This window comes from Muntiacus reevesi, chromosome X (genome assembly GCF_963930625.1).
Source record: "Muntiacus reevesi chromosome X, mMunRee1.1, whole genome shotgun sequence".
Lineage (NCBI taxonomy): Eukaryota > Metazoa > Chordata > Mammalia > Artiodactyla > Cervidae > Muntiacus > Muntiacus reevesi.
Genome location: NC_089271.1, coordinates 91,302,504 through 91,329,623, shown reverse-complemented (window position 1 = coordinate 91,329,623; position 27,120 = coordinate 91,302,504). Strand labels below are relative to the sequence as shown.

Genomic DNA, 27,120 nt, shown 5'->3' with positions numbered 1-27,120 from the left:
AGAATACACAGAAGATCTATATAAAAAAGATATTCATGACCCAGATAATCATGATGGTATGATCACTCACCTAGAGCCAGACATTCTGGAATGAGAAGTCAAGTGGGCCTTAGGAAGCATCACGATGAACAAAGCTAGTGGAGGTGATGGAATTCCAGTTGAGCTATTTCAAATCCTAAAAGATCCTGCTGTGAAAGTGCCGCACTCAATAGACCAGCAAATTTGGAAAACGCAGCAGTGGCCACAGGACTGGAAAAGGTCAGTTTACGTTCCAATCCCAAAGAAAAGCAATGCCAAGAATGCTCAAACTACTGCACAATTGCACTCATCTCACACGCTAGTAATGTAATGCTCAAAATTCTCCAAGCCAGGCTTCAACAATACGTGAACCATGAACTTCCAGATGCTCAAGCTGGTTTTAGAAAAGGGAGAGCAACCAGAGATCAAATTGCCAACATCCGCTGCATCACTGAAGAAGCAAGAGAGTTCCAGAAAACATCTACTTCAGCTTTACTGACTATGCCAAAGCCTTTGACTGTGTGGATCACAATAAACTGTGGAAAATTCTTAAAAGAGATGGGAATACCAGAGCACCTTACCTGCCTCCTGAGAAATCTGTATTCAGGCCAGGAAGTAACAGTTAGAACTGGACATAGAACAACACACTGGTTTCAATTAGGAAAAGAAGTATGTCAAGGCTGTATATTGTCACCCTGCTTAACTTATATGCAGACTACATCATGAGAAAGGCTGGGCTGCAGGAAGCACAAGCTGGAATCAAGATTGCCAGGAGAAATACCAATAACCTCAGATATGCAGATGACACCACCCTTATGCAGAATGTGAAGAACTAAAGAGCCTCTTGATGAAGGTGAAAGAGGAGAGGGGAAAAGTTGGCTTAAAACTCAACACTCAGAAAACTAAGATCATGGCATCTGGTCCCATCACTTCATGGCAAATAGATGGGGAAACAGTGGAAACAGTGACAGACTTTGTTTTGGGGGTCTCCAAAATCACTGCAGATGGTGACTGCAGCTGTGAAATTAAAAGATGCTTGCTCCTTGTAAGAAAAGTTATGAGCAACTTAGACAGCAAATTAAAAAGTAGAGACATTACTTTGCCAACAAAGGTCCACCTATTCACGACTATGGTTTTTCCAGTAGCCATGTATGGATGTGAGAGTTGGACTATAAAGAAAGCTGAGCGCCGAAGAATTGATGCTTTTGAACTTTGGTGTTAGAGAAGATTCTTGAGAGTCCCTTGGACAGCAAGGAGATCCAACCAGTCCATCCTAAAGGAAATCAGTCCTGAATATTCATTGGAAGGACTGATACTGAAGCTGAAACTCCAAAACTTTGGCCACCTGATTCGAAGAACTGACTCATCTGAAAAGACCCTGATGCTAGGAAAGATTGAAGGTGGGAGGAGAAGGGGACAACAGAGGATGAGATGGTTGGATGGCATCACTGACTCAATGGACATGAGTTTGTGTAAACTCTGGAAGTTGTTGATGGATAAGGAGACCTGGCGGGCTGCAGTTCATGGAGTTGCAAAGGGTTGGACATGACTGAGTGACTGAACTGAACTGAAAGTGAGAAATAAACAACAATACAACAATTTTAGGGAACTTTAATAACCCAGTTTTACCACACACACACACACACACACACACACACACACACACAATGGAATATTACTCATCCATGAATATGAACATTTGATATTTGCAATAACGGATGTCCCTGGACTTGATGGCTCAGCAGATAAAGAATCCACCTGCAATGTAGGAGATGCAGAAGACACAGATTCAATCCCTGGATCAGGAAGATCCTCTGGATAAGGGAATGGCAACCCACTCCAGTTTTCTTGCCTGAAAAATCCCATGGACAGAGGAACCTTGCAGGCTACAGTCCAAAGAGTCCCAAGGAGTTAGACACGGCTGAGAAACTGAGCATGCACACACAGATGGACCTGGAGAGTATTACGGTTAGTGAAATAAATCAGACAGAGAAAGATAAATACTGTATTGGATCACTTACACGTAGAATCTAAAAAAAATAGTAATATAACAAAAAAGAAATAGACTGACAGATATAGAAAACAAACTAGTGTTCCCAGCGAGGAGAGGGAAGTGGGGAGGAGAAAGAGACGGGTAGGGAATTAAGAGGTACAAAGTACTATGCATAAAATAAGGTACAAGGATATATTGTACAGTACAGGGAAAACAGTCAATATTTTATAATAACTATAAATGTAATATAATCTAGAAAAATTTTGAATCACCATGTTGTACAACTGGAATTAATATAATATTATACATCGTATCCAATTCTTTGTGACCCCATGAACTGTAGCCTGTCAGGCTCCTCTGTCCATGGGATTTTCCAGGCAAGAATATTGGAGTGGGTTGCCATTTCCTTCTCCAGGGTATCTTCCCAACCCAAGGATCAAACCTGGGTCTCCTGCATTGCAGCCAGAGTCTTTACCATCTGAACCACCAGGGAAGCATCATTCACAACTGCCAAAAACTGGAAATAATCCAAATGTTACTCAAAAGATAGAATAAATACACTGTGGTACATCCACACAATGGAATACTATTTAGCAATAAAGAGAAACCAAGTATTTATAAACACAACTATTTGGATGAATTTCGATGGCATTAGGTTGATATTTAAAAAGCCAATTTTAATCACAAATGTATGATTCCATAAATATAACATTCTCCAAATGACAAAACTATAATGACAGAGAACAGATTATTAGTTGCCAGAGGTTAGTGGTAGGGGGGAGGTTGAGGTAGACGTGAAATGATAAAGGGATAGCAACAGAGAATTTTTTGGGGGTTGACAGAACTATTTTGTATATAGATGGTGGTGGTGGATACATCAATCTATGTGTCTTAAAACTGTATAGATGCAGGTTTTTAAAGTCTATGCTAATATGTGATAAACTTTAAAAAGAAGAAAAAAGAAAGGTATAGAGCATAAACATGTAGATTAAATAAGATAATGGTTACTAGGGTGTTTGCTTTATAGTAACTCTTCAAGCTAAGTTTTGTGTAGTTTTCTGTATATTTATTTTAATTAAATGTTCAAAATAAAAGGGATGAAAGGGGAACAAACTGGGTCAGGGAAGGCTTCTTCTGAGGAGGTAACAAGAAGACGAGAGAATTGAGAGATAACAATAAAGCATGAAAGTGAAGAATGGGAGGACAGTATTTGAGACAGAGAACTGGAGGCAAGAGATAAGAGGTAATATAGAAGGAGGTCCTGATGCAAGAACAGGTAGCTGTTCGTATCCCAGCAATAGGATATCTGCATGTGTGTGTGCAGATTTATTACAAGGTATTGGCTCATACATTTATACAGTCTGGCAAGCCCCAAGTGTGTATGTGTATGTAGATTTATTACAAGGTATTGGCTCATACAATTATACAGTCTGGCAAGCCCCAAGATCAGCAGGGTGAATTGGCAAGCTAGAGATCCAGGAGAGTCAATTGTTAAGTTCCAGTAGGAGTCCTAAGGCCTGAGAACCAGAAGAGCAGATGGTGTAGTTCCAGTTCAAAGACCAGCAGGCTCACGATCCAGGAAGAGCCATTGTTTCACTTTGAGTCTGTAGGCAGGAAAGAAGTCAATGATCCAGTTCAAAGGCAGTCAGACTTCTTCCTGACTTTTTCCTCTCTTACTTGGGTAAGGGTCAGCTTTTTTTATTTTATTCATGCCTCCAACTGATTTTTAGTCGCTCATTCATGTCCAACTCTTTGCATCCCAGTGGACTAGAGCCCACCAGGCTCCTGTGTCCATGGAATTCTCCAGGCAAGAATACTGGAGTGGGTAGCCATTCCCTTCTCCAGGAGCTCTTCCCTACCCAGGGATCTAACCCAGGTCTCCTTCATTGCAAATAGATTCTTTATCATATGAGCCACTAAGGATGAGGTCAAATTAGGGAGGGCAATTTGCTTTCCTGAGTCTATTTAAAAGTTAATCTCACCTAAAAACACTCACAGAAACACCCAAAATAATGTTTGGCCAAATATCTGGGCACACTGTGGTCCAGTCAAGTTGACACACAAAATTAACTTATTATAGAATGTTTACTACAAATGTACAAAACAACTTCACTGAATTAGGCAGGGTAAAGAGTGTTGCTGACTTCGGAAGTGGAATCTGAGACACTAAAAGCAAAAGCAACTGCACTAAGGAAATGTGACTGAGGTATGTTCTTTAGTTAGTAATAATGTATCAATTCATTAGAAAAGACTGATGCTGCAAGACAGAAGGCAAAAGGAGATGGGGCTGCAGAGGATGAGATGGTTAGATAGTATCAATGACTCAATGAACACATCAATTTGAGCAAACTCCTGGAGATACTAAATCACGCGGAAGTTTGGCGTGATGCACTCCATGGAGTCGCAAAGGGTCAGACACGACTTAGCAGCTGTACAACAACAGCAACAACAATGTATCATTTCTGGTTCTTTAATTTTAACAAAGGTACCATACTAGTGTAAGGTGTTACAGAAATGAATAACAGAAACCTCAAATAAAACAGAGTCAACAAATCAGAGGAGGAGCTCTCACAACTTAGGACAGTAGCAGCCCGGATCAAGAAGAAAAAAGAAAGACTTCCTTTTTTCGCCTGGCAAGAGTTTAGCCAATGAGAGATTGCAACAACTCAGCCAATGAAAAGCCGTTATACTTGGAACTCTCAATTCGTCCAATGCACTGTCTGCTTATTAGACCTCCCAACTTCCTTTCCCTAACAGTCTTTTTCATCTGAGGCAGAGGGTTTTGTTTGTGACAGCCATAGTTGCAGACCCCAGGGTATAATTGTTTGCTGATTCTGAGTAAATCAGTTTTTACTGGAGAAGTAACTGGCAATCTGTTTAAGGTGAACATTTTGGTATCCAATGCAGGGATACAGAGAAGACCCCCCTCCCCCCAACGACTCTGAGACTGGTAAGCAGATAGGTAAGTTAACTAAAAAGTCCATTGAGATTTTTTTTAATCACCAGCCCTGAGGCCTAAGGGTAAGTTTTTCTCCTGGGGGTTTATTCTGATTAAATCCTTATTCTGTCTGTGAGTACCTTGTTAAGCCTGTTTTTTTGTTTTGTTTTGTTTTGTTTCAAACCAGGCTATTCCAAATGAAACTATGCTAGCCTTCGGCTGAATTTCTTTTGGAACAGGAGCTGTTTCATTGAAACTGTGCTGTTCAGTCTTCAGCCTGCCTCATTCAGGATTAGGCTGTGCTGAGCAGCCTTTGGCCTTGTTCCTTTAAAACTAGACTGTTCCCTTAGAACTGGCTGGTATAGGCCTGCAGGGTGTTTGAGCCCATGGAAAATCCCATGGATGAAGGAGCCTGGTAGGCTGCAGTCCATGGGGTCGCTAAGAGTCGGAAACAGCTGAGCGACTTCACTTTCACTTTTCACTTTAACACGTTGGAGAAGGAAATGGCAACCCACTCCAGTGTTCTTGCCTGGAGAATCCCAGGGACAGGGGAGCCTGGTGGGCTGCTGTCTATGGGATCACACAGAGTCAGACACGACCGAAGTGACTTAGCAGCAGCAGCAGCAAGCTGTTTTAGGCTGTTTGAAAATTACTATTTTACTCTAAAGAAAAACCTCTGAGAAATGTGATTCCAGTTACCTAAATACTTTGAGGGTGCCCTTACAAGAATCCTGACTGATTTTATGTTTAAAAATCTGTAGTCCTTCCTTACGCACATTTCTAAGTAAATGGACCAACCTAACCAAAGGCAGTTGAGAACATGAATGGGCATTATGGAGAAATACTGAAATCCCACACTTACTTTTCTTAAAACCAAATTGGACCATCACATCTGTAAAATTTCCAAAACTGAATGGAATGCCTATTTCTATATTATATTTCATTATTTCCTGATAATGCATTATCGGGAGCCTAAAATTTCATCTCTGCAAAGTAAGATTTTAAGATCAGCTGAGGCAACCAAAGACAAAATGGCTGCCAAAGCCTCACGTTCCTTGTCCCTGGCTTCTGTATCTCGAATGCTGTCTCCAGTGTCATCTTGTTCCTTTCCCCTGACTCTGCCTCCAGCATCATCCTCCTTCTGCCCTTTTATACCACTCATACCTCATCTGTAACCCTCAGTTCCCCCATACTAATTCTCTTGCCAAACTTTCCCTTTTCTTTGAAACTCCCCTGTGCCATTTCCTCTGTACTTATCAGAACCTGTCTCTTTAAATTAAGCCTTCAGAGGATCCAGAGGCTAAATTCTTAATTATTTTATATCTCCTGGACTAAAGTGGAACTGCAAAGCCATAGTCAAAGATTTTCCCAAAGTAACTGAAATCCTTACAGATTTGCTGAAGAATATTATATAGTTATTCAAACTTATCAACTCTGACTTAGATTAGTTAGTTCATATGCCTGTCAGTGAAGACCAGGCCCAACTTTGGATGAAAATTCACAGCTGGGGAAATCCTGAAAGCTCTCTAGAATTATAACTGGGAGACCAGCCCATTAACATATAGGATCAAGCTCAGGCAATCACTAAGTGATTTCCAAGAGCAATTCATAGTGCTTTCCAAAAGCCTGCTAATTGGAACAAAATTCAGGTTTGCACACAAAAATCTGATGAACCCATTCAAGACTATTATGATCAACTTCAGAATGTATTTAAAGAAAATTCTTACCTTCCTTCAGATGCTGATTCCACTTGGGTAGCTTTCAACTCTATTTTTATTAGTGGGCTGAACCAGGATATTTCTCCTCTAGTAAAAAGGACCAGGATTGAATGGGAAACTTTGTCCACTCCAGATTTAGTTAATCTGGCAAACCAGGTCTCTCACACTCTAGATTAGTCATGTAAAAGGAAAACTGCTAAAATTCTTAATCTTCAATTCAAGCAAATGGAGGCCGCTAAACAAAAACAAAACCCTCCTAGTTTCTGATATTATTGCAAAGAGCCAGAATATTAGAAAAGAGATTGTTACCAATTTAAGCACTTTGGGTGCCTGCAGCCTTCTAAGTTGTCTTTCCAACATCCCCCTAATTCTCAATAACAAGAGTCAAAGGAACTATAAGAGCTATTCCCAATCCCTCCCTTTTGATTTTCTTGAATAACATTTCCCCATGCTAAGGATAAATTTTTTCCAGTCCTAAGTGAAACCAGAGCCACACTCTTTGGTGTTCAATCCCACTACAACAGTCTCTGCCTTCGAGTACTGCTGCTACTGCTGCTAAGTCACTTCAGTCGTGTCTGACTCTATGCGACCCCATCCCTGGGATTCTCCAGCCAAGAACACTGGAGTGGGTTGCCATTTATTTCTCCAATGCATAAAAGTGAAAAGTGAAAGTGAAGTCACTCAGTCATGTCCGACTCTTTGCGACCCAATGGACTTCAGCCTACCAGGCTCCTCTGTCCATGGGATTTTCCAGGCAAGAGTACTGGAGTGGGGTGCCATTGCCTTCTCCAGCCTTTGAGTACTAAGATAGTTCAAATAGTAGGGCTGCCTGATGAACTTAAAAAGGTTCCTATCTCTGAAGCCATTCTTTTCTTTAGGCCTTTTGAGAAACACACACCATGTTCTCCTCAGTTCCTTCACCCCTACTTATTTATTTGGCCAAGACTCCTTAGGGAAATATCATGCCAGAATTTTTCTCTCCCACAAGGAGGAAATAATTCTACAACTTGACAGTAGTCATCAAAGCAGTCAATCAGGTAAATTAAATGACCCTTTGACATATTTTATTTGTTCTGTCTTTGATGATACTACAGCTGATTATGAAAACACTGATCATTTGTTCCTACTGGATCAGATACCACCCTGCTTATGGGCAAAATCTCCAACTGATATTGATAAAATTCACAGTTCACGTTCCATCAAGATCCAAATCAGTTCAGTTCACTGCAGTCGCTCAATCGTGTCCGACTCTTTGTGACCCTATGAATCGCAGCATGCCAGGCCTCCCTGTCCATCACCAACTCCCAGAGTTTACTCAAACTCATGTCCATTGAGTCGGTGATGACATCGAGCCATCTCATCCTCTTTTGTCCCCTTCTGCTCCTGCCCTCAATCCCTCCCAGCATCAGGGTCTTTTCCAATGAGTCCTCTTTGCATGAGGTGGCCAAAGTATTGGAGTTTTAGCTTCAGCATCAGTCCTTCCAATGAACACCCAGGACTGATCTCCTTTACGATGGACCGGTTGGATCTCCTTGCAGTCCAAGGGACTCTCAAGAGTCTTCTCTAACACCACAGTTCAAAAGCATCAATTTTTCGGCACTCAGCTTTCTTCACAGTTCAACTCTCACATCCATAAATGGCCACTGGAAAAACCATAGCCTTGACCAGACGAACCACTGTTGGCAAAGTAATGTCTCTGATTTTTAACATGCTATCTAGGTGGTCATAACTTTCCTTCCAAGGAGTAAGCGTCTTTTAATTTCCTGACTGCAATCACCATCTGCAGTGATTTTGGAGACCAGAAAAATGGCACTGTTTCCACTGTTTCCCCATCTATTTCCCATGAAGTGATGGGACAAGATGCCATGATCTTAGTTTTCTGAATGTTGAGCTTTAAGCCAACTTTTTCCCTCTCCTCTTTCACTTTTATCCATAGGCTCCTTAGTTCCTCTTCACTTTCTGCCATAAGAGTGGTGTCATCTGCATATCTGAGGTTATTGATATTTCTCCTGGCAATCTTGATTCCAGCTTGTGCTTCTTCCAGCCCAGCGTTTCTCAGGATGTACTCTGTATACAAGTTAAATAAGCAGGGTGACAATATACAGTCTTGACATACTCCTTTTCCTATTTGGAACCAGTCTGTTGTTCTATGTCCAGTTCTAACTGATGATTCCTGACCTGCATATAGGTTTCTCAAGAGGCAGGTCAGGTGGTCTGGTATTCCCATCTCTTTCAGAATTTTCCATAGTTTATTGTGATACACACAGTCACAGGCTTTGGCATAGTCAATAAAGCAGAAATAGATATGAGATCAGTGGAGAAATAACTCCAGAAAGAATGAAGGGATGGAGCTAAAGCAAAAACAATACCCAGTTGTGGATGGGACTGGTGATAGAAGCAAGGTCCAATCCTATAAAGAGCAATATTGCATAGGAACCTGGAATGTTAGGTCCATGAATCAAGGCAAATTGGAAGTGGTCAAACAGGAGATGGCAAGAGTGAATGTCGACATTCTAGGAATCAGCGAACTAAAATGGACTGGAATGGGTGAATTTAACTCAGATGACCATTATATCTACTACTGTGGGCAGGAATCCCTTAGCAGAAATGGAGTAGCCATCATGGTCAACAAAAGAGTCTGAAATGCAGTACTTGGATGCAATCTCAAAAATGACAGAATGATCTCTGTTCGTTTCCAAGGCAAACCATTCAATATCGTGGTAATCCAAGCCTATGCCCCAACCAGCAATTCTGAGAAGGCTGAAGTTGAATGGTTCTAAGAAGACCTACGAGACCTTTTAGAACTAACACCCAAAAAAGATGTCCTTTTCTTTCTTTTCTTTTCTTTTTTTTTTTTTTTTTTTTTTTTGTCCTTTTCCTTATAGGGGCCTGGAATGCAAAAGTAGGAAGTCAAGAAACACCTGGAGTAACAGGCAAATTTGGCCTTAGAGCACAGAATGAAGCAGGGCAAAGGCTAATAGAGTTTTGCCAAGAGAACGCACTGGTCATAGCAAACACCCTCTTCCAACAACACAAGAGAAGACTCTACACATGGACATCACTAGATGGTCAACACTGAAATCAGATTGATTATATTCTTTGCAGTCAAAGATGGAGAAGCTCTATACAGTCAGCAAAAACAAGACCAGGAGCTGACTGTGGCTCAGATCATGAACTCCTTATTGCCAAATTCCGACTGAAATTGAAGAAAGTGGAGAAAACCAGTAGACCATTCAGGTATGACCTAAATGAAATCTCTTATGACTATACAGTGGAAGTGAGAAATAGATTTAAGGGACTAGATCTGATAGACAGAGTGCCTGATGAACTATGGACGGAAGTTCATGACATTGTACAGGAGACAGGGATCAAGACCATCCCCATAGAAAAGAAATGCAAAAAAGCAAAATGGTTGTCCGAGGAGGCCTTACAAATAGCTGTGAAAAGAAGAGAAGCAAAAAGCAAAGGAAAAAAGGAAAGATATTCCCATTTGAATAGAGTTCCAAAGAATAGCCAGGAGAGATAAGAAAGCCTTCCTCAGCGATCAATGCAAAGAAATAGAGGAAAACAACAGAATGGGAATGACTAGAGATCTCTTCAAGAAAATTAGAGACACCAAGGGAACACTTCATGCAAAGATGGGATCGATAAAGGACAGAAATTGTATGGACCTAACAGAAGCAGAAGATAAGAAGAGGTGGCAAGAATACACAGAACTGTACAAAAAAAGATCTTCACGACCCAGATAATCACAATGGTGTGATCACTCACCTAGAGCCAGACATCCTGGAATGTGAACATCCTGGAATGTGAAGTCAAGTGGGCCTTAGAAAGCATCACTACGAATAAAGCTAGTGGAGTTGATGGAATTCCAGTTGAGCTATTTCAAATCCTAAAAGATGATGCTGTGAAAGTGCTGCACTCAATATGTCAGCAAATTTGGAAAACTCAGCACTGGCCACAGGTCTGGAAAAGGTCAGTTTTCATTCCATTCCCTAAGAAAGGCGATGCCAAAGAATGCTCAAACTACCGCACAACTGCACTCATCTCACACTCTAGTAAAGCAATGCTCAAAATTCTCCAAGCCAGGCTTCAGCAATACGTGAACCGTGAACTTCCAGATGTTCAAGCTGGCTTTAGAAAAGGCAGAGGAACCAGAGATCAAATTGCCAACATCTACTGGATCATCGAAAAAGCAAGAGAGTTCCAGAAAAACATCTACTTCTGCTTTATTGACTATGCCAAAGCCTTCGACTGTGTGGATCACAAGATCCAAATAACCCCCCCCCTCCAAACTTCTCTCCAGAATTAATCAACACCCTGTAAGGAAAGAAGGCCTTCGAGGTAAAAAGCCTATAATAGAAGATAACAAGTCATCATTATCCCTTGTGCTAATCCCTATAATCCCCTGATTTTACCATCGAGAAACCTAAGGGCTGAGGGTGGAAGTTTGTCCAGGATCTCTGAGCAATAAACAAGACTCTTACCCCTCGATACCCTGTTATTCTTAACTGTCATACACTACTAACATCCATTTCCAACAGAAGCAAATTCTTTACTATAATTGATGTATGCAGTGCATTCTAACCAATACCTTTTTGCCTTCATTTGGAAAACAAAACAATGCATCCGTACAGTAATGCCTTGGGGTTTTACTGAGAGCCTTTATTTCTCAGAAACCCTGAAGGCTGATCTGGATAATACAGAGTTCCTTAGGAGTTCTACTTTGGTGCAATGTGTGGATGATTTGCTTCTTTGTTCTCCTTCTCAAGCCTTCTCACAGGAAAGCAGCATCCACTTGCTAACGTTATTAGCCTTAAAGGGACATAAGGTTGCCAAGGGAAAATTGCAGTTTTCCCAAACCTGCTTTGATATTTAGGACATCTGATACCAGAAAAAGGGCTATAGCTGAACCCTGAAGGCTTCATGATGTCCCAAACTTCCAAAAATCCAAAATGAAGTGCCAACTGTGAGGTTCTCTCGGGCTAGTTGGATATTACTCAAACTGGGTTCCACATTTCTCTCTTACAGCCAAATCTCTGTATATTTTACTAAAGAGCAACCTCAACCCAATTTTATGGGAAGAACCAGACAAAATAGTCTTTAAGGCCTTAAAGGAGAGTTTGATGAACCCACACATTCTTGGGCATCCAATGATCAGATTCTCTTTTCCGTTTTTATATATGAAAAGGAAGATAATGCCTTTGGGGTACTCATCCAAAAACATTAGGACCACCATCTATCCATAGGGTATTAAAGCCAGCAACTGTACTCTGTGGCACAGTTCTACCCTGCTATTATTGCAATGAGCCAGGAGAGTAGACAAAAAGATTGTTACCAATTAAGCACCTTGGGTGCCTGCAGCCTTCTAAGTTGTCTTTCCAACTTGCATTAGAGCCATACTGCCACTGCCTTTTTGGTTAAGGTCATCAAAAAGATTGAGGTGGATTTACATCTAAATCCATGGCTGATTCATGTCAATGTATAACAAAAGCCACTACAATATTGTAAAGTAATTAGCCTCCAACTAATAAAAATAAATGAAAAAAAAAAAAGATTGAGGTGGGATTCCTTTCAACCATTTTTGTATCTCATGCAGTAGAAGCCCTTCTGAATTCTCATCACACTCAATATTTCTCAGTCAGCCACCTCACCTCCTAAGAAGTCCTTTTATTAAGTTCCTCACGTAACTCTTTTAGGTTGTAATAAGCTTAACCCTGCTGCTCTTCTGCCCTCCATCACCAGTGAAGTCTCTCACCACTACTTAACACTGATGGATCATATCCTGATGCCTTGTGATGACCTGCAAGAAAATAATTTGGGTAATGCTGACTTCTCAAAGTTCACTGATGGTTCTTATTTAAAAGGTGATCATGGTAAATACTGTGCTGGGTATGCTATTGCAACTCTTTTCGATGTTTTTGAGGCAGCATCTTTACCAATGGCTGCTTCAGCTCCAAAGTCTGAATTATATGATCTTACACAAGCTTGTACTTTACCCAAGTACAAAACCGACAAAATTCATACTGATAGTAGATACAGTTTTGGAGAAGCTCATGATTTTGGAATGTTGTGGAAGCAACATGGCTTGCTAACTTTCAGTAGAGATAAAATTTAAAATGGCTCCTATGTCCAAACATTAGTGAATGAAGCACTTTTACCTGCCACTTATTATTAAAATTCCAGGGCATTCGTAACTTGACTCCCTGGAAGCTAAAGGAAATTACCTTGCTGACAGTTCCACAAGCAACGCTGCCCTTAAAGGAATCAAAAGCAGTCAAACTTCTGTCATGATACAAAGGAGTTTTTCCCCAAATGATAACTTAGAGAAACTGGCTGGATAAGCCCAACAATTGGTCTCAGAAAAGAAAAAAGACTGGAAATTAAACTCCTTGTTTGATAAAAAGTGAAAGCTCTGATTCAGATCAAATAACAACTCAGTCCTACTAGAGATTCCAAAATTTATACTCCTAACCACTGTACATGCATTAGATCATTGGTCTACTGACAAAATTCCAGCTTTCATTAATCAATACTGGTGGGGAAACATTTACAAAGTTGCAAAAAGTGCCTACCTCACTTGCCCCACTAATCCAAAGGACAACCCAGGGAAGCCTATTCTTACTGCTTCCAAGCATTTTAGACTAACAACCATGCAAGGTCTGGCAACTGGATTTAATACAACTTTCTCCATCTCAGGGATATAAATATGCTTTGGTCATGGTGTGAATGCTTTCACACTGGACTTAAGCCTCCCCTTGCAGACAGGCTACTGCTTCTTCTGTGGCTGGTTTTTCTGGAAAATATTATCCCTACCTGGGGAAATCCTCCCACAATTCATAACAATCAAGGGACCCATTTTACTGGTCAGATACTTTGATATCTGTGCTGTTTGGCCAGTTTTACACTTTCACTGCATTTAGCATCCTCAATCCTCTGGTCTAGCCAAATGCATTAATGGAATTATTAAAATTCAATTGGCATAATTTGCATGGGCCCTCCATATATGTTGGCCAAAAGCACTGCCACTGATCCTTCTAAATCTTATATCCATCCCTTGTGGAATTCAAACTCTCACCCTTTGAGATAGTCACAGGACACTCAATGCACTTGGCTCCTGCACTGTTTAACCTGCAGCTGATAAAATGAGAAATATTCTAATGTTGCAAAGGCCTAATTGCTTCTATTAAAAATAACCATGTTTTGCTAGAGTAATGTTTTCACAGTGCACTCTCCGGAGACGAAGACCTTAAGCACCCTTGCAACCCAGAGATTTCATATACTGAAAAAGACACCTCCAGAAGGATTCTCTTTAACCTCACTGGAAAGACCCCTATCAGGTACTGCTAACCAACCCTTGTGCCATGAAACTCCAGGCAATAGACTCTTGGATTCATATGACACATGGAAAGAAAGCACCACACCGAGTGGACCTGCACATCATCTGGTGACCTGACAGTAGATAGCTCCCAAAATTGAAGCAGACAACATCTGATGGACAGCTTTCCCAAGATAATTAGATCAGGCTTATCAGAAGTTTGTCTGCCAAATCTTTCATATGATCTCCAATGTTTGTGATCTTGATGATATATGGACTTTAGATACTAATAAAAAGTGGCCTGAGAGTTGTCCCTTCTACCCTTCCTTGTTACTCAAATGTGACCTCAATAGGTTTCCAGTGTGTATGCTTTCCTTTCATCATGGAATACCACACCCAGGAAAGGTCCTTTCTGGCACTGAGGGACAAAAAGTCACTGAAACCAGAAAACCCGAGTCTTAACCCACACTGCTTTCAGAGAAAGATCATCTGGAGAACGTGCTCAGTCGTGTCCAACTCTGCGACCCCATGGACTATAGCCCACCAGGCTATTCTGTCTGGATTTCCCAAGCAAGAATACTGGAATGGGTTGCAATTTCCTTCTCCAGGGGATCTTCCCAACCCAGGGATCAAACTCATGTCTCCTGTATCTCCTGCACTGCAGGCAGATTCTTCACTTGCTGAGCCATCAGGGAAGCCCTTTCAGCAAAAGATCAAGATTAAAAGGAGAAAATGTAAAAATTAATAAATAAAAATCACAATTAGAATAGGAGGTCAGAAAGAGGAGCTCTCACACTCTATGACAACAGCAGAGCCCAACAGGAAGACTTCCATTTCTTGCCTGGCAAGAGCGCAGTCAGTGAGAGATTGCTACAACTCAGCCAATAAGAGATTGCCACAACTCAGCCAATGAAAAGCCACTATACTTCAAGCTCTAAATTCCCCCAATAGAGTCTTTTGTTTAGTATAGCCCACCCAACTACCTTTCCCCCTCCTTGCTGTGAGGGGTACTTGTGTGTGACTTGCCATGATTGCAGACCCCAAATGTAATTCTTTGTTGATCCCGAATAAACCTATTTTTGCTGGAAAAATAACTGGCAGTCTATATGTGTTAGATTAATACTATTAATAACGGGGGAAAACAGGTGCAGGGTATAATGCGAACTCTTTGTACTATCTTTGTAACTTTTCTGTATATCTAAAACTGTTCTTAAAAAAGTTTATTTTAAAGTTGACTTAAAAAGGAGTACAATACAGTTTGTCCAGAAAAGATGAAATAGGCCCAGAGCTGTGGTAGTTTCTCTGGCCCCTGAAAATCTCACTCACAGAGCTGGTGAGACCCTTAATACACAGACTCTGAAACTAGACCACCTGGGTTTGAATTCTGGGCATTACCACTTACTAAATGGGTAAATTTGGGCAAATTACTTAACCTTTTTGTGAATGATGGCCCCTACTTTTTGCCATGTTATTAGTATTAAATGAGTTTAGTATGCACAGATTGCTTAAATGAGTGCCGGCACACTGTAAGTTTTATGTAGATACTTTGTAAACTTAGAAACGTGATGACTAAAAATTCATTTAGCAACTAGCTATATAATCAGACAAGGTAGGGAGATATGAGTTTGGCTGCTATAAACCAAGCAGTGGTTACCATGGATATGTCAGAACCTTGACAGCCATTGTTAGGACATTGCATTACCTTTCATAAGGGGGCAACTGAGCTTTGTTACTCTGGCAAGAAGGCTAGAAGGGGCAACACATCTTCCTATTATTCTACCCATTTTAAGTCTTTCTCTCAAAAGAACCAATTTATAATCAGATACATAATTAACCACCTCAAGGTAAACAAAATATATCATTATCTTCATTCTGTGGATAAGAATTCTGAAAATGGTAGGTTTAATTTAGGTGGTTTCATCCTAAAGTACCCAGGAGAGGTGCTGGAAGTGAAAGGACCTGATAATCCCTAATCCAATTATTTTCCTTCTTGGTTATCCTACTTATCCTTCTTTAAGATATGTTCTTAAGGAAGAATTTGTATGATGCCAGTTGGACGTTTCTTAGTGGTTCTAACAAATACAGACTGTCTGAAATCAAGCTAGGAAGCTCTGCAATTATCAGGAAATAGACATGAAGCTGCTACTTCCTGTCTTAAAGGGAGATGGCTACCATGGAACCCAGACAATCACTGGTGTTTCAGGCTCCTGGTCTTATCAACTTCATGAGCAAAGCTGGAATAAGGCTGGTTTTGATCACAGGCCACATATCAGGTTTCCCTTTGGAAGGGCATAAGCCAGACCTATTTTCCAGGAGGTCCTTATGGAAACCGGAATGATTTCCTAGGGAATGAACAATGCTCTAAGAAATGCTATGAAATGTGAGTCTCTACTTGGGGATAGCAGTTCTCTAAAACAGTGGGTGATTCTGCAGAATCCTGCTAAGTTATCCATAGATAAGCAGACACATACTCACCACATAATCATCAGAGAGCTAACCAAAGCCCATCTGAGTATCAGCCTAAGTACTTTGGTAACCCAACCAGAGCTTCCCCCAGCTCTGGGCCCCATACATAGTCATTAAGAAAATATATATAAAACCACAATCATTAGGTTGGCCAAAAGGTTTATTTGGGTTTTTCTCATGATCTCATGAACTTTTTGACCAGCCCAATAGACAACACTTCATACCCACTAATATGGCTATAAACAAAAAGACAATGTGAGTTGATGAGGATATGGAGAAACTGGAACCATCCTCAACTGCTGGTAGGAATATAAAATATAGAAACAATCTGGCACTTCCTGAAAATGTTAAACACAAAGTTATCATATGACCCAGCAATTACACTCCTAGGTATATACTCAAGAGAACTGAAACCATATGTCCATACAAAACTTATATAATCCTATACACATATATATATAGCAGGATTATTCATAAGAGTCAAAAAGTAGAAACAATCCAAACATCTTATCTTTTGATGAATGGATAAACAAAATATGGTATATCCATACAATGGAATGTTATTTAGCCATAGAAGGGAGTGAAATATTAATACATGCTACAACATGGATTAACCGTGAAGCAATTGTCTAAATTACCCTTTTTACTTGGGCAACCCATTTCTCCACCTCCATCCCCAATTCCAAGGTTGAATAAAGATATTCCTAACAGGGATGAACTATGGCTGAAGGGATAGGCCACACCTGATGCCATCATGCCTGTGTAGGTTGCTTTAATAAGAAATCACTGTTTTGCCACTAGAGTTGATGATAATCGGTTCCCCTGCACCCCACCCATGACATAAACAAGGTTGGAAAGAATGAAATAATGGACTTTTGACAATCCCAGTCTGTTTGTCAGTTTCTGCATATTCATAAGCTAATTTAGGTTCAGAGTTAACCATGGGGCTGATTTCTTGTTTCCCTTAATATTAAAGAACTAAGCTGAATCATGTTCCGGCTTCTGACCTCCTGCTGGTCTCGTCTAAAGACAACTGAAGAGACCCAAAGGTAATACTGTAATTATTTCCTTAGACCTGTTCCACCATTTCCTCCAATGTACCTGCCCATAGTCCCTCGCAGGACAAATCCTTATGATATATATTATCAGGGGGCATGACTAAGTAGCGTCTACAAGATTAGGGGCAGGGTTGGGGGAGGATGGCCAGTTCTACAAGGCAAGTGAATCAGGGAAACAAAGTGTCCTTGGAGGCTTTGGGGAGTAGTTCCCACTCCACCTTTTACCACCTGGCTGTGCCTTTATGACTGCATTGGGACTATTGCAGGCAGAGCCCCAAACACCAAGAGTATAATTCTTTCTTTAGCCTAAGAACTAACAGTACTTTTAAGGCTTTGACTCATTTTTCTTTTCCATTTCTAGACATGTAGCCATCATCATCATTGGACTGGACAACTCAGGCAAAACTGTTCTTGTGGAGGCGTTCCAGAGAGGTAAGGAACTGAGAGCATTAGATACTAGTTTAGGTCTCCCCTGGGTCCCAGTGACCAATGAAATATCATTCCTTCCTACCCTTACTTCATGGCCCTCAAGTTACCTCATATGAAGGTAAACACTTCCCAACACACACAAACAAGACACACACACACACACAAAGACACACATACACTCCTCTCCTCAGGTTACCAGCCTGTTTATGTAATGTCTGTTACCTGCTCCCTTTACAAGATATGCTAATTGAAGGTCTTTTCATAGTGTCAGTATGAATGAACTGAGACTATGCAAAGCACTGCAGTTGATTAGGAAGGATAGCAAGTTTGAAATAATGTCTAGTTTCAGAGCTCAATTAAAGTGGAATTTGGTCTAGATAAGAGAGACAAGTGTGGGATGATGAAGTTTAGTAACGTGAAACTCTGTGTGACAGTTCATATAGAGGGTTGGAGCTTGAGAAATGGTGTCAGTTCAGAGACATGCAAGTTTAATACCAAATCTCCATTTTAATACCTTGACATTTCAGCCAGTGGTTCAGTCTGGTATTCCACCTTACAGGCAGCAAACTTGATTCTGCCTCTCCCAGTTCTCTGATTGGCAGAATGATGATTTTAAAAAAAAAAGGTAAGCAGCAGCAAGAAAATCAAGGAGCCCAGATAAATCACAAGGTTACTGATAAAGGAAATAATTTTTAGAGCCCAACTCAGCACCACCCCTAGATTCCCATCCAGTCTGAGTGGGGCCTGGGAATATATATTTTAAGAACACCCTAGGCCTTTCTAACGCACCTTTGGGACGCACTCAACTGTAATTAGCCTTATGCTATTTTGCCTATGAGAATAACATGTGCTTTCCATTCTAATTCCTAGAAGATAGAGCTTGCAGTCTAATTTGTTACTGTTTAACGTGCCTTGTGCTTGATGAATAACTTGGGGCTGATTCATAAACTTCATTCACAAAGACGTTTTTGTGGCTAAAAAGCAAATTTCCACTGATGTCACATTCTGAAGAATTATCTCAGGCCACCTCTGTCCATGTAGGACTTCCAGAGACTAGTAGACTCCTTTGTACCCAAAATGCAATAGCTTGCCCCCTATAAGCTCCTACAAATGTTTATAATTGCTAAAAACAGATAATAGCCTAGGGAGGAAGTTCCAATCTATAAGCAGTAACTTGTGTAAACATTTGAAGACACTGGCTATAAAATATTTTGGGACATAAGCCATTATTATCAACATCATTCACTACAACTATTTTGTCTGGCATGATCATATGGGGCAAGGGATCCAAGCATGAACACCAGCAGTGCTCTATATAAGGGCAGTTAAAGCAGTTTCAAACCCAGCTATATATTTCAAACTTTAAAAGAAAATGCTGTCTGAGCCCCACCCCAGATCTCTCTCAAAGAATGAGGCCTAGTGTCATAGGTTTTAAGTGCTCCACAGGTGATCCTGGTGCATAGTGGGTGCTGAGAGCCAAAAATCAGAATCACACCAACTCACAGGGGACCTGAAGGTTCAGATATTTGGGCCTGGAGAAGGCCCAGGGAATCAAAAATCTTGACAAGTGCACCAGATAATGCTGAGACACAACAGGCATAAATTCTACTGCTCTTTAAGGCAGTGAGTCTCAAAATGTAAGGTGAGAAGAATCACCTGGGATTTTGCTAAACATACAGATGCTTGGGTCCCAAGTGTATAGATTGTTATTCATTTGGCACAGGGTAGGACTTAAACATCACCCTCATGTAACTCTAAAGCAGATGATCCTCAAACTATGCTTTATGTAGCATTCTCCTAGGGATATAGAGATGGATTTGACTCAGTACCTGTCCTCAGAGTGTTTATAAATTAATAGAGAAAATAAGAGAAAGGTAAATCGTCAGAGAGCAACTTCTGATGGTTTCTAGGGTTTGCCAACAATAGATTGAATTATTGAAGAATGGGTAAGGCTGCAAATAAAAATAACAGGGAAAAAACATAATGCTTGCTTTGATATAGAAAACACGATTTAAAAATTACCTTTAGAGTTTTAACCTATTCACTTATTTTTAAATAGTCTAATATAGACATAACAAATAACACAAAATTGTGAATGAAAATTATATGTTCTGTGAAAGCTATAATTAAATCATTGACTAACATAAAAATAGAAGAGGACATTATGAGATGATAGTAAAATGTAATAATATGTACATATATACACATATAGAGGCATATTATGTATACACATAAATGTGTGTGTAGTCATACATTTCCAAAGATCTGAAAGCATCCTGTTAACTTCTCATCTAAGCAACTTATTCTGGCAATCCTTTAGAAAATGTCCCATGTAAATTTGAAATAAGAAGCTACTGATTCTGCTCTTAGAACTCTCAGGTATGAGTGTAGAGAATCTGTAAAATCATCTTGCTACTAACATGGGTAGAGAGCTAGGCCAGGCTGTCAGTTTAATAGACTGGAATGTGTCTACAGAAATGCTGAACTGCATTTCTCTGGGGGCTAAGTGAAAGGTGGAATGCCCTGTGGGACTGTATGGTCTGGCCACAGCCTTGAAAGGGCAAAGGTGTCTGAGTTTGGCATGGTTTCTAGGAGAAATGAGAGGAAGAGAACTTCATACTCTCCTCCACAGTAACAGGCCCCATAAACATTTACTGAACACCTACTATGTGTAAGGGAATGCAGAGCCCTTCCCTCACAGAGCTTATATTTTCACTGGGGAGGCAGGATATGCACAGAATGAGGTGAAGGACCAGTTTAACACATCATGTGCTTAACTAGAGATCGAAGTGAGAGCTGGGCCAGTCAGCAAGGATTCCTAAAGAAAGTGGTACTTGAGCTGGGCCTTAAAGAAAGGATGGGAGAGAAGAGCTTCATCAGATGCATTCAGCAAATATTTATTGAACACCTGTCTGCCAGTTACTGTGCTTGACATTGTGAATATATAATAGTAAATACTGTAGGGGTTTCTATCCTGTTGCAGTTTACAACCCAGATAAATAAATCACAGAATTTATAACTCTGTAACATGGGCTTCCCTGGTGGCTCAGACGGTAAAGAATCCACCTGCAATGAGGGAGATCTGGGTTCAGTCCCTGAGTTGGGAAGATCCCCTGGAGGACGGCATGGCAACCCACACCAGTATTCTTCCCTGGGGAATCCCTATGGAAAGAAGAACCTAGCAGGCTACAGTCCATGGGGTCACAAAGAGACAGACATGACTGAGCGACTAAGCATACATGTGCTATGGTAGTGGTAAGCCCAGAAGAAAGGCACCTTATCTGGACTTGGGGGTGGTAGTGTGAGTTAAGAGAAAATTTTCTAGAAGAAACAAGATCTGAATTGACATTTTAAAAACAAAATAGGTGTTAACCAAGCAGAGTAGTGCAGAAGTTTTCTAACCAGTAGGAATAGTATCTTGTGGAGGCCCAGGGCAAGGGAGAGCCTGACACTCATGTAGAATGGGGGATAGGGAGGCACATGAGTCAAGAAGCAGAGGGAGGAAGAGGCTGGATACCAGAGACCCTGGATATCAGTTAGGGAAGAAATGGATCTGGCAGGTTAGGAGGTAAAAGAGTTTGTATTCTGTCTTCAGAGCAGCAGGCACTCAAGGTAGGTTACTGAGCCAGGTTAGGGTAGTGTGGGCAAAGTGCTGGTTTAGGAAGATGAATCAGTGAGCATGAGCAGGATGGCAGGACACCTCCATAGGATTCCTGAGGGCAGGCTCTAATCAAGGTCCAGGTAATCATTTAACAAATTCTTTTATCCTCTCTTCCCCATGCATAGAACTGCCTAGTAGGAGTAAGATGGACAGTTGTTCAAACTCTGAACTAACCACACTCCTGGTGGATAATTATGAAGTTTCCGTCTATGACCTGAAAGGAGACATGCAGGGCCGCGAAATCTGGCCAAACTACTATGCTCAGGCACATGGGCTTGTTTTTGTCCTGGATTCCAGCGACTTGGAGTGCATGCAGGAAGTGAAGGTCCTCTTACCCAACCTGCTGTCTGATGAAAGAGTGGTTGGGAAACCCATCCTACTGTAAGCCTCTACCTTTGTGTCCAATTTCTCCTTTCCATTCTGAGCCTTTAGAAGAGAAGTAGACAGAGGAAGGGCTAGGTGGTCCCTTTGTCACATCCAATTAGACCGCCTCTCCTCTTTGGCCAAGGGGTAGTGACCCAGTCCTCTATGTGCTGTTTTCAAGAGCCACTTTCTACCAGACACTGCCATGAGGAAACCTGTTAGCTAATTGTGCAAAGGTAATTTTGAAGGCAAGCATCAAAGGGAAATGCACACACCCTCCTCACCCATCCGTCGACTCATCCTGAAGACTGCCTCCCTACATTTGCTTCCCTTTTCTGGCTTCAGTCTCTGACCCCAAGATGAAGGCAGAAAACTCCTGTGTTGTATATTCAATGCAAGTGGCCTGCTCCCTTGGCAGACTGCCCAAGACTTATGCCACTACCTCTTATTCCAGGGTGATAGTTCAGGTGACCTGTCAATCCTCCCTGCCCCCTTTTAGCCTTTTTTATTCCTTGTTAGCACCCCCAGCTCAAGCATGAACAGAGTTTAGGGGAGGGCATAAAAACTCCAAATTTGTTCCTATCCCGGTTAGAAATTCTAATTAAAGTTTGATGGTGTGGTGTAGAAGTGAGAAATGAGGCTTGGGGATTATCTCTGATTCAAATTACTTGTGCTATTCTTTCCTCCATTGAGAGCTGGCTAAATGTCTGGCTCACCTCACTGGGTATGGCTTAAAAGCTAGTCCCTGGATATGGAGCAGCTGTACCAGAATTGGATGGCCCCCTCTTTCCTTTCTTTTCTTGTCCTTGGTTTCTATCTCAGTTTCACTCATCCTCTCTTCTTCCCTCAAAATCTTCCAATGCCTGCTTTTAGCCTGGCCAATAAGCAGGATAAGACGGGTGCCCTGCCACCTGGTGATATCATTGAATATCTGCTGCTGGAGAGACTAATGAATGAGAACAGGTCTCCGTGCTGAGTGGTAAGTAAGTGTCCGGCCCTCCCTTCCCTTGTCCTCTCAACCAAGGCTGATGCCTTCCACAGCCCATAATCAGTTTCCTATGCCAAATCTCAGGCAAAGCCTCTCCCTGACACAAGTATGGTAATGATTTCTGACTCAATGGTGATAGTAAGTACCACTCACTTACAACACTTTTGCATCTGTTTTCTCATTAGGCCTGCAAAGTAGCTCTTTAAAGCTGAAAGTTTCAGTAGCCGCAGTTTATGGTTAAGAAAGCCAAGGCTCAGAGACTATGTGTGTCTTGTCTGAGGTTATACATCCAAGACTTGACACTTCATTAAAGGACCTAGCTTTTGTACCTTTCATTTACCTTCTCAGGAGTAAATGTTGAGTATCTTTTAGGAAGTCTTAAGAGCCTCTCTAGGTACAGCAGAGCTTCTGTGTACCTGCGTGCTAAGGGTGACTGAGACTATGGGCCCAAGAAGTCCCAAGTTCCTGGGCTGAAGTCTTCTTTTTTTGTCACAGAAATCTTGTTCAGTCATCAAAGACCTCCAAAGAAGGAGCCATCAAACCTATAGTTGATGGCCTGCACTGGCTGTTATCTGCCATTGGAGAGAAATACGAAGAGCTGTGTACTCACCAACAGCCACTGCCACCAACCATTGCAGCCTCCAGAGGCACTAGAGGATTTGAGGAAAGATCCCCAGCAGACAGGTGCCGAGTTGCCTCTGTTAGGTGTACTGCTAAGAATAGATGCGGGAGTTAATCTTCAACATAAGCAGGGAGTTCTGGGAGAAGCATGAATTCTGTGAGGTGCTGAGCAAGACTCTCAAGATCAGTTGGCCCAAATGGGGTGAAGGCAGTGACCACAAACATCCCAACACTATTAGGTACATCCTCCCCTAGGCACAATTTGAGTGGGATGAGTTAAATCCTCAGTAGTAGAATTTCTCCAAAACAGGGTTTCTATTCTCTGGTTTGTTACATAGAGGAGAAAAGGAACATAAGCCCCTTAAGGAGCTTATTGGCAATATTCTATAGATAACTATCCTGGAGCTGCTCCACATTCTCCACTTCCCATTCTCTGATCATTTCAATAATATAGCAAGGTGGGAGAAAACAGGAATATAGAAAAGAAAAAGAAACAGGAGGTGATCAAAGTTTTGACAAATAAAAAGACTAAATGTCCTCTTCCTCTTTTGTTCCTCTAATTGTCCAAAGACACATGGCAGGGATGGGGGGGGGAATAGTTAAATTTGATTAAGGAGCCTGCATCTGTTTTCACTATGGCTTTATCCTCTCTATCTTCTCCAGCTTTGCTACCCAGATGGGAATGTCCAAAAAAAATAGACAGTATGTAGGACAGCACTCAATGGAACCTAAGCCTCTGAAGTCAATCCTGCTAGTAAGTGGCTCATTAAATGTTATTGCCTCAGGGACCAATCTCTGAACTCTTTGAGCACCAATTGACTTTCTCTTCCATCTTCCTGTTATACAGAAAGAAGGTGTCAGAATAAGACCCAAGAAGAACATATCAGTAACCTTTGCTTTAGATGAACCCATGGAGGAAGGTGAATATTCTGGGGGAAGTGAATCTCATATCACCGCTGCAATGCATAGCACCACTGGAGCTCATAACACTGCTGGAGCTGGTAACACTGCTGGAGCTTGTCACACCACTGGGGCTCATATCACCGCTGGAGCTCGTAACACCCCCGAGCTTCGCTATGCTTCAAGTGATGACTTTCAGCCCCCAGCCCCATACACTGAGGACGATCTTTTTGAAGGTAAGGCTGGATCATTGATTAGTTAGGGTAGGAAAGATATAAAGGCCTTTCCTCACAATTTAAAGTGGGGAGTTTTGAGCCCAAAACTCTTTTTTCATGCTATGGTTGGTGATCAGGAGAGAAGCAGATGAAGTGCTTGGAGAGTAAAATCTGACAGCCCAGTACGATGCTCCAAGATCTTTGTTTGGATGGCTGTAAGGTTATCTTAAAGGTTATGATTTCCAGTGGTAGAAGTACAAATTGGTACAATCTTTAGAGTAGTTTGGTTGTCTGTCTCCCTCCTACTCTCCATCTCTCTCTGTACATGTGTGTGTGTGTGTGTACACGTGCACATGCTCAGTTATGTCCAACTCTTTGCAACCCCATGGACTGTAACCTGCAAGGCTCCTCTGTCTATGGGATTTCCCAGGCAAGAATACTGGCATGGGTAGCCATTTCCTACTCCAGGGGATTTTCCCGACCCAAGAATTGAACCTGTGTCTCTTGTGCCATACACACACACACACACACACACACATATATACATATACATATACATACATATATATATATATATATATATATATATACATATATCTTGGAGAAGGAAATGGCAACCCACTCTAGAACCCACTCTAGTATCCGTGCCTGGGAAATTCCATGGACAAAGGAGCCTGGTGGGCTACAGTCCATGGGATCACAAAAGAGTGGGACATAACTTAGCAACTGAACAACAAGAACAGTGTGTGTGTGTGTGTGTATATACATATATATATATATATATATATATAGAGAGAGAGAGAGAGAGAGAGAACTTTAAAATTGTGGAAACCATATGAGCCAATCATTTTATGTCTTGAATTGTAGCCAAAGATAATTACACAAGTACACAAAAAAGAATGCTCATAGTTGTTCAGTCACAGCATTGTGCCTAACAGCTAAAAGCTGGAAACAAGCTAAAAGTCTAACAATGGTGAATGGCTAAATAAATTATGGTGCAGCAATACAATGGAATACTATGCAGACCTTAAAAGGGCTAATGTCAACAAATTGACTGGCATGGAAAGTTTTCCACAACCCAATGTTCTGTTGGAGAAAATAGAAAGTCAGAGCACAGCATGTACAGCATGATGTATAAATGTGCATAGACTATCTGGAGGGAAATCACCAAACATGAGCAGTGGTTTTCTCTAAGGGTAAGATTCTAGGTGATTTTTAGAAGAGCCGAGGTACCTTTCTTAGGATTTTTGTATTATCAGAAATTTTTTAATAATCATATATGATTTCTCCCAATACACTAAAGGCACTAAAAAAAGAAAGCTGTGAGGATGTAAAGGCCCATTGTTGTTAATGGCTACTCCATCTCAAATGTTCCTTGGCCCCAGTTTCCATGACGGTAAACTGTCGATTTATAATGTCACCTTTGCTCTCCAAAGAGTCTGGCCCTTCAGGCTACCTCAGAGCCTTGGGTTGTTACACCTACACAGAGGGGCCTGGACAGGAACACTGAGGACAGAGGCGCTGCTCTGGTAAAGAGGATGAAAGTTGAGTGGCAGGAGTCCTGCAGAAGAGTGGAAGAAGTGTCTTTCTAGATGTCTGATTCTACTCCTAAGTCTCTGTCCAAAATTGAAACCCATTTTTCATTTCTATAACCTCAGAGCCAAGGGCTCTGGGACTCAGAGATGTTACTGGACAATCCCTGATGAAGCCTTTGGAGCCTGTGGTTAGTATTCCTTAGGTGAAGGGAAGAGAGCAAGAGGGAGAGCAAGTATGAGGTCAGGGCAGAGGGGGACACCTGGTGGGATGCAATCTACACCCCTTGGAAAGTAGGCAACACCCTCCTCACCTGGAAGGACAGGAAGCCTGGTGCCTAGCTTCGCTTGCAGTAACTGCCTATTTTCTTTGTCTTTTAAGCAGACTTTTAACAGAGAGCTAAAGAGAAAAATGAAGGAACGTCAAAAGAAACATCTAATATCCCTCCTTTAGTAAATGGGTTCATCTGCAGAACCATTAAGATTTTTCAGTTTTCAAATTTGTCTGTTAATACCTCTACAGTCCCCCTATAATTCCACCTACTCTAACATATCCCTTAGAACTCCCGTTGTGCCCGTACATCAATCTTTGAGCCATCAAATGAATCTTATCCCCACCAAGAGGTTCAAAAATAGTTAAGGGGAATGAATAGTTTGAGAATAGTTTGAAATAGTTTAAGAATGAAGACACCTTGGCAAAGATTAGATCTTTGTACCCAGATGCTTCTGATGAAGTCTGTGAGCAACATATCAAGGGTAACCAACTGCAATTGAGTCTTAGAAGTACAGGGTCAGTTTAGAACTATATTTTCTCCCCTTGTGTTCTTGGGTGGAAGGGAACTGGCATAAATAAATTATTCTGCTGAGAATTATGCTCTACGGAATCATTTTCAGTCACGCCT

The 27,120-nt window shown here is 41.3% G+C and overlaps 1 protein-coding gene across 1 annotated transcript; it reads left to right on the top strand.

Moving 5' to 3' along the window:
* The first annotated feature begins 4,757 nt into the window (after positions 1–4,757).
* ARL13A (ADP ribosylation factor like GTPase 13A) lies at positions 4,758–26,991 on the top strand. Its single transcript, XM_065916323.1, is given in 11 exon segments — positions 4,758–4,826; positions 4,919–4,973; positions 17,428–17,500; positions 17,871–17,941; positions 21,725–21,980; positions 22,836–22,941; positions 23,446–23,490; positions 23,492–23,634; positions 24,235–24,329; positions 24,426–24,707; positions 26,601–26,991. Coding segments are annotated over 9 exon segments (1,068 nt in total). The 5' UTR covers positions 4,758–4,826; positions 4,919–4,973; positions 17,428–17,441; the 3' UTR covers positions 26,612–26,991.
* The last annotated feature ends 129 nt before the right edge of the window (positions 26,992–27,120 follow it).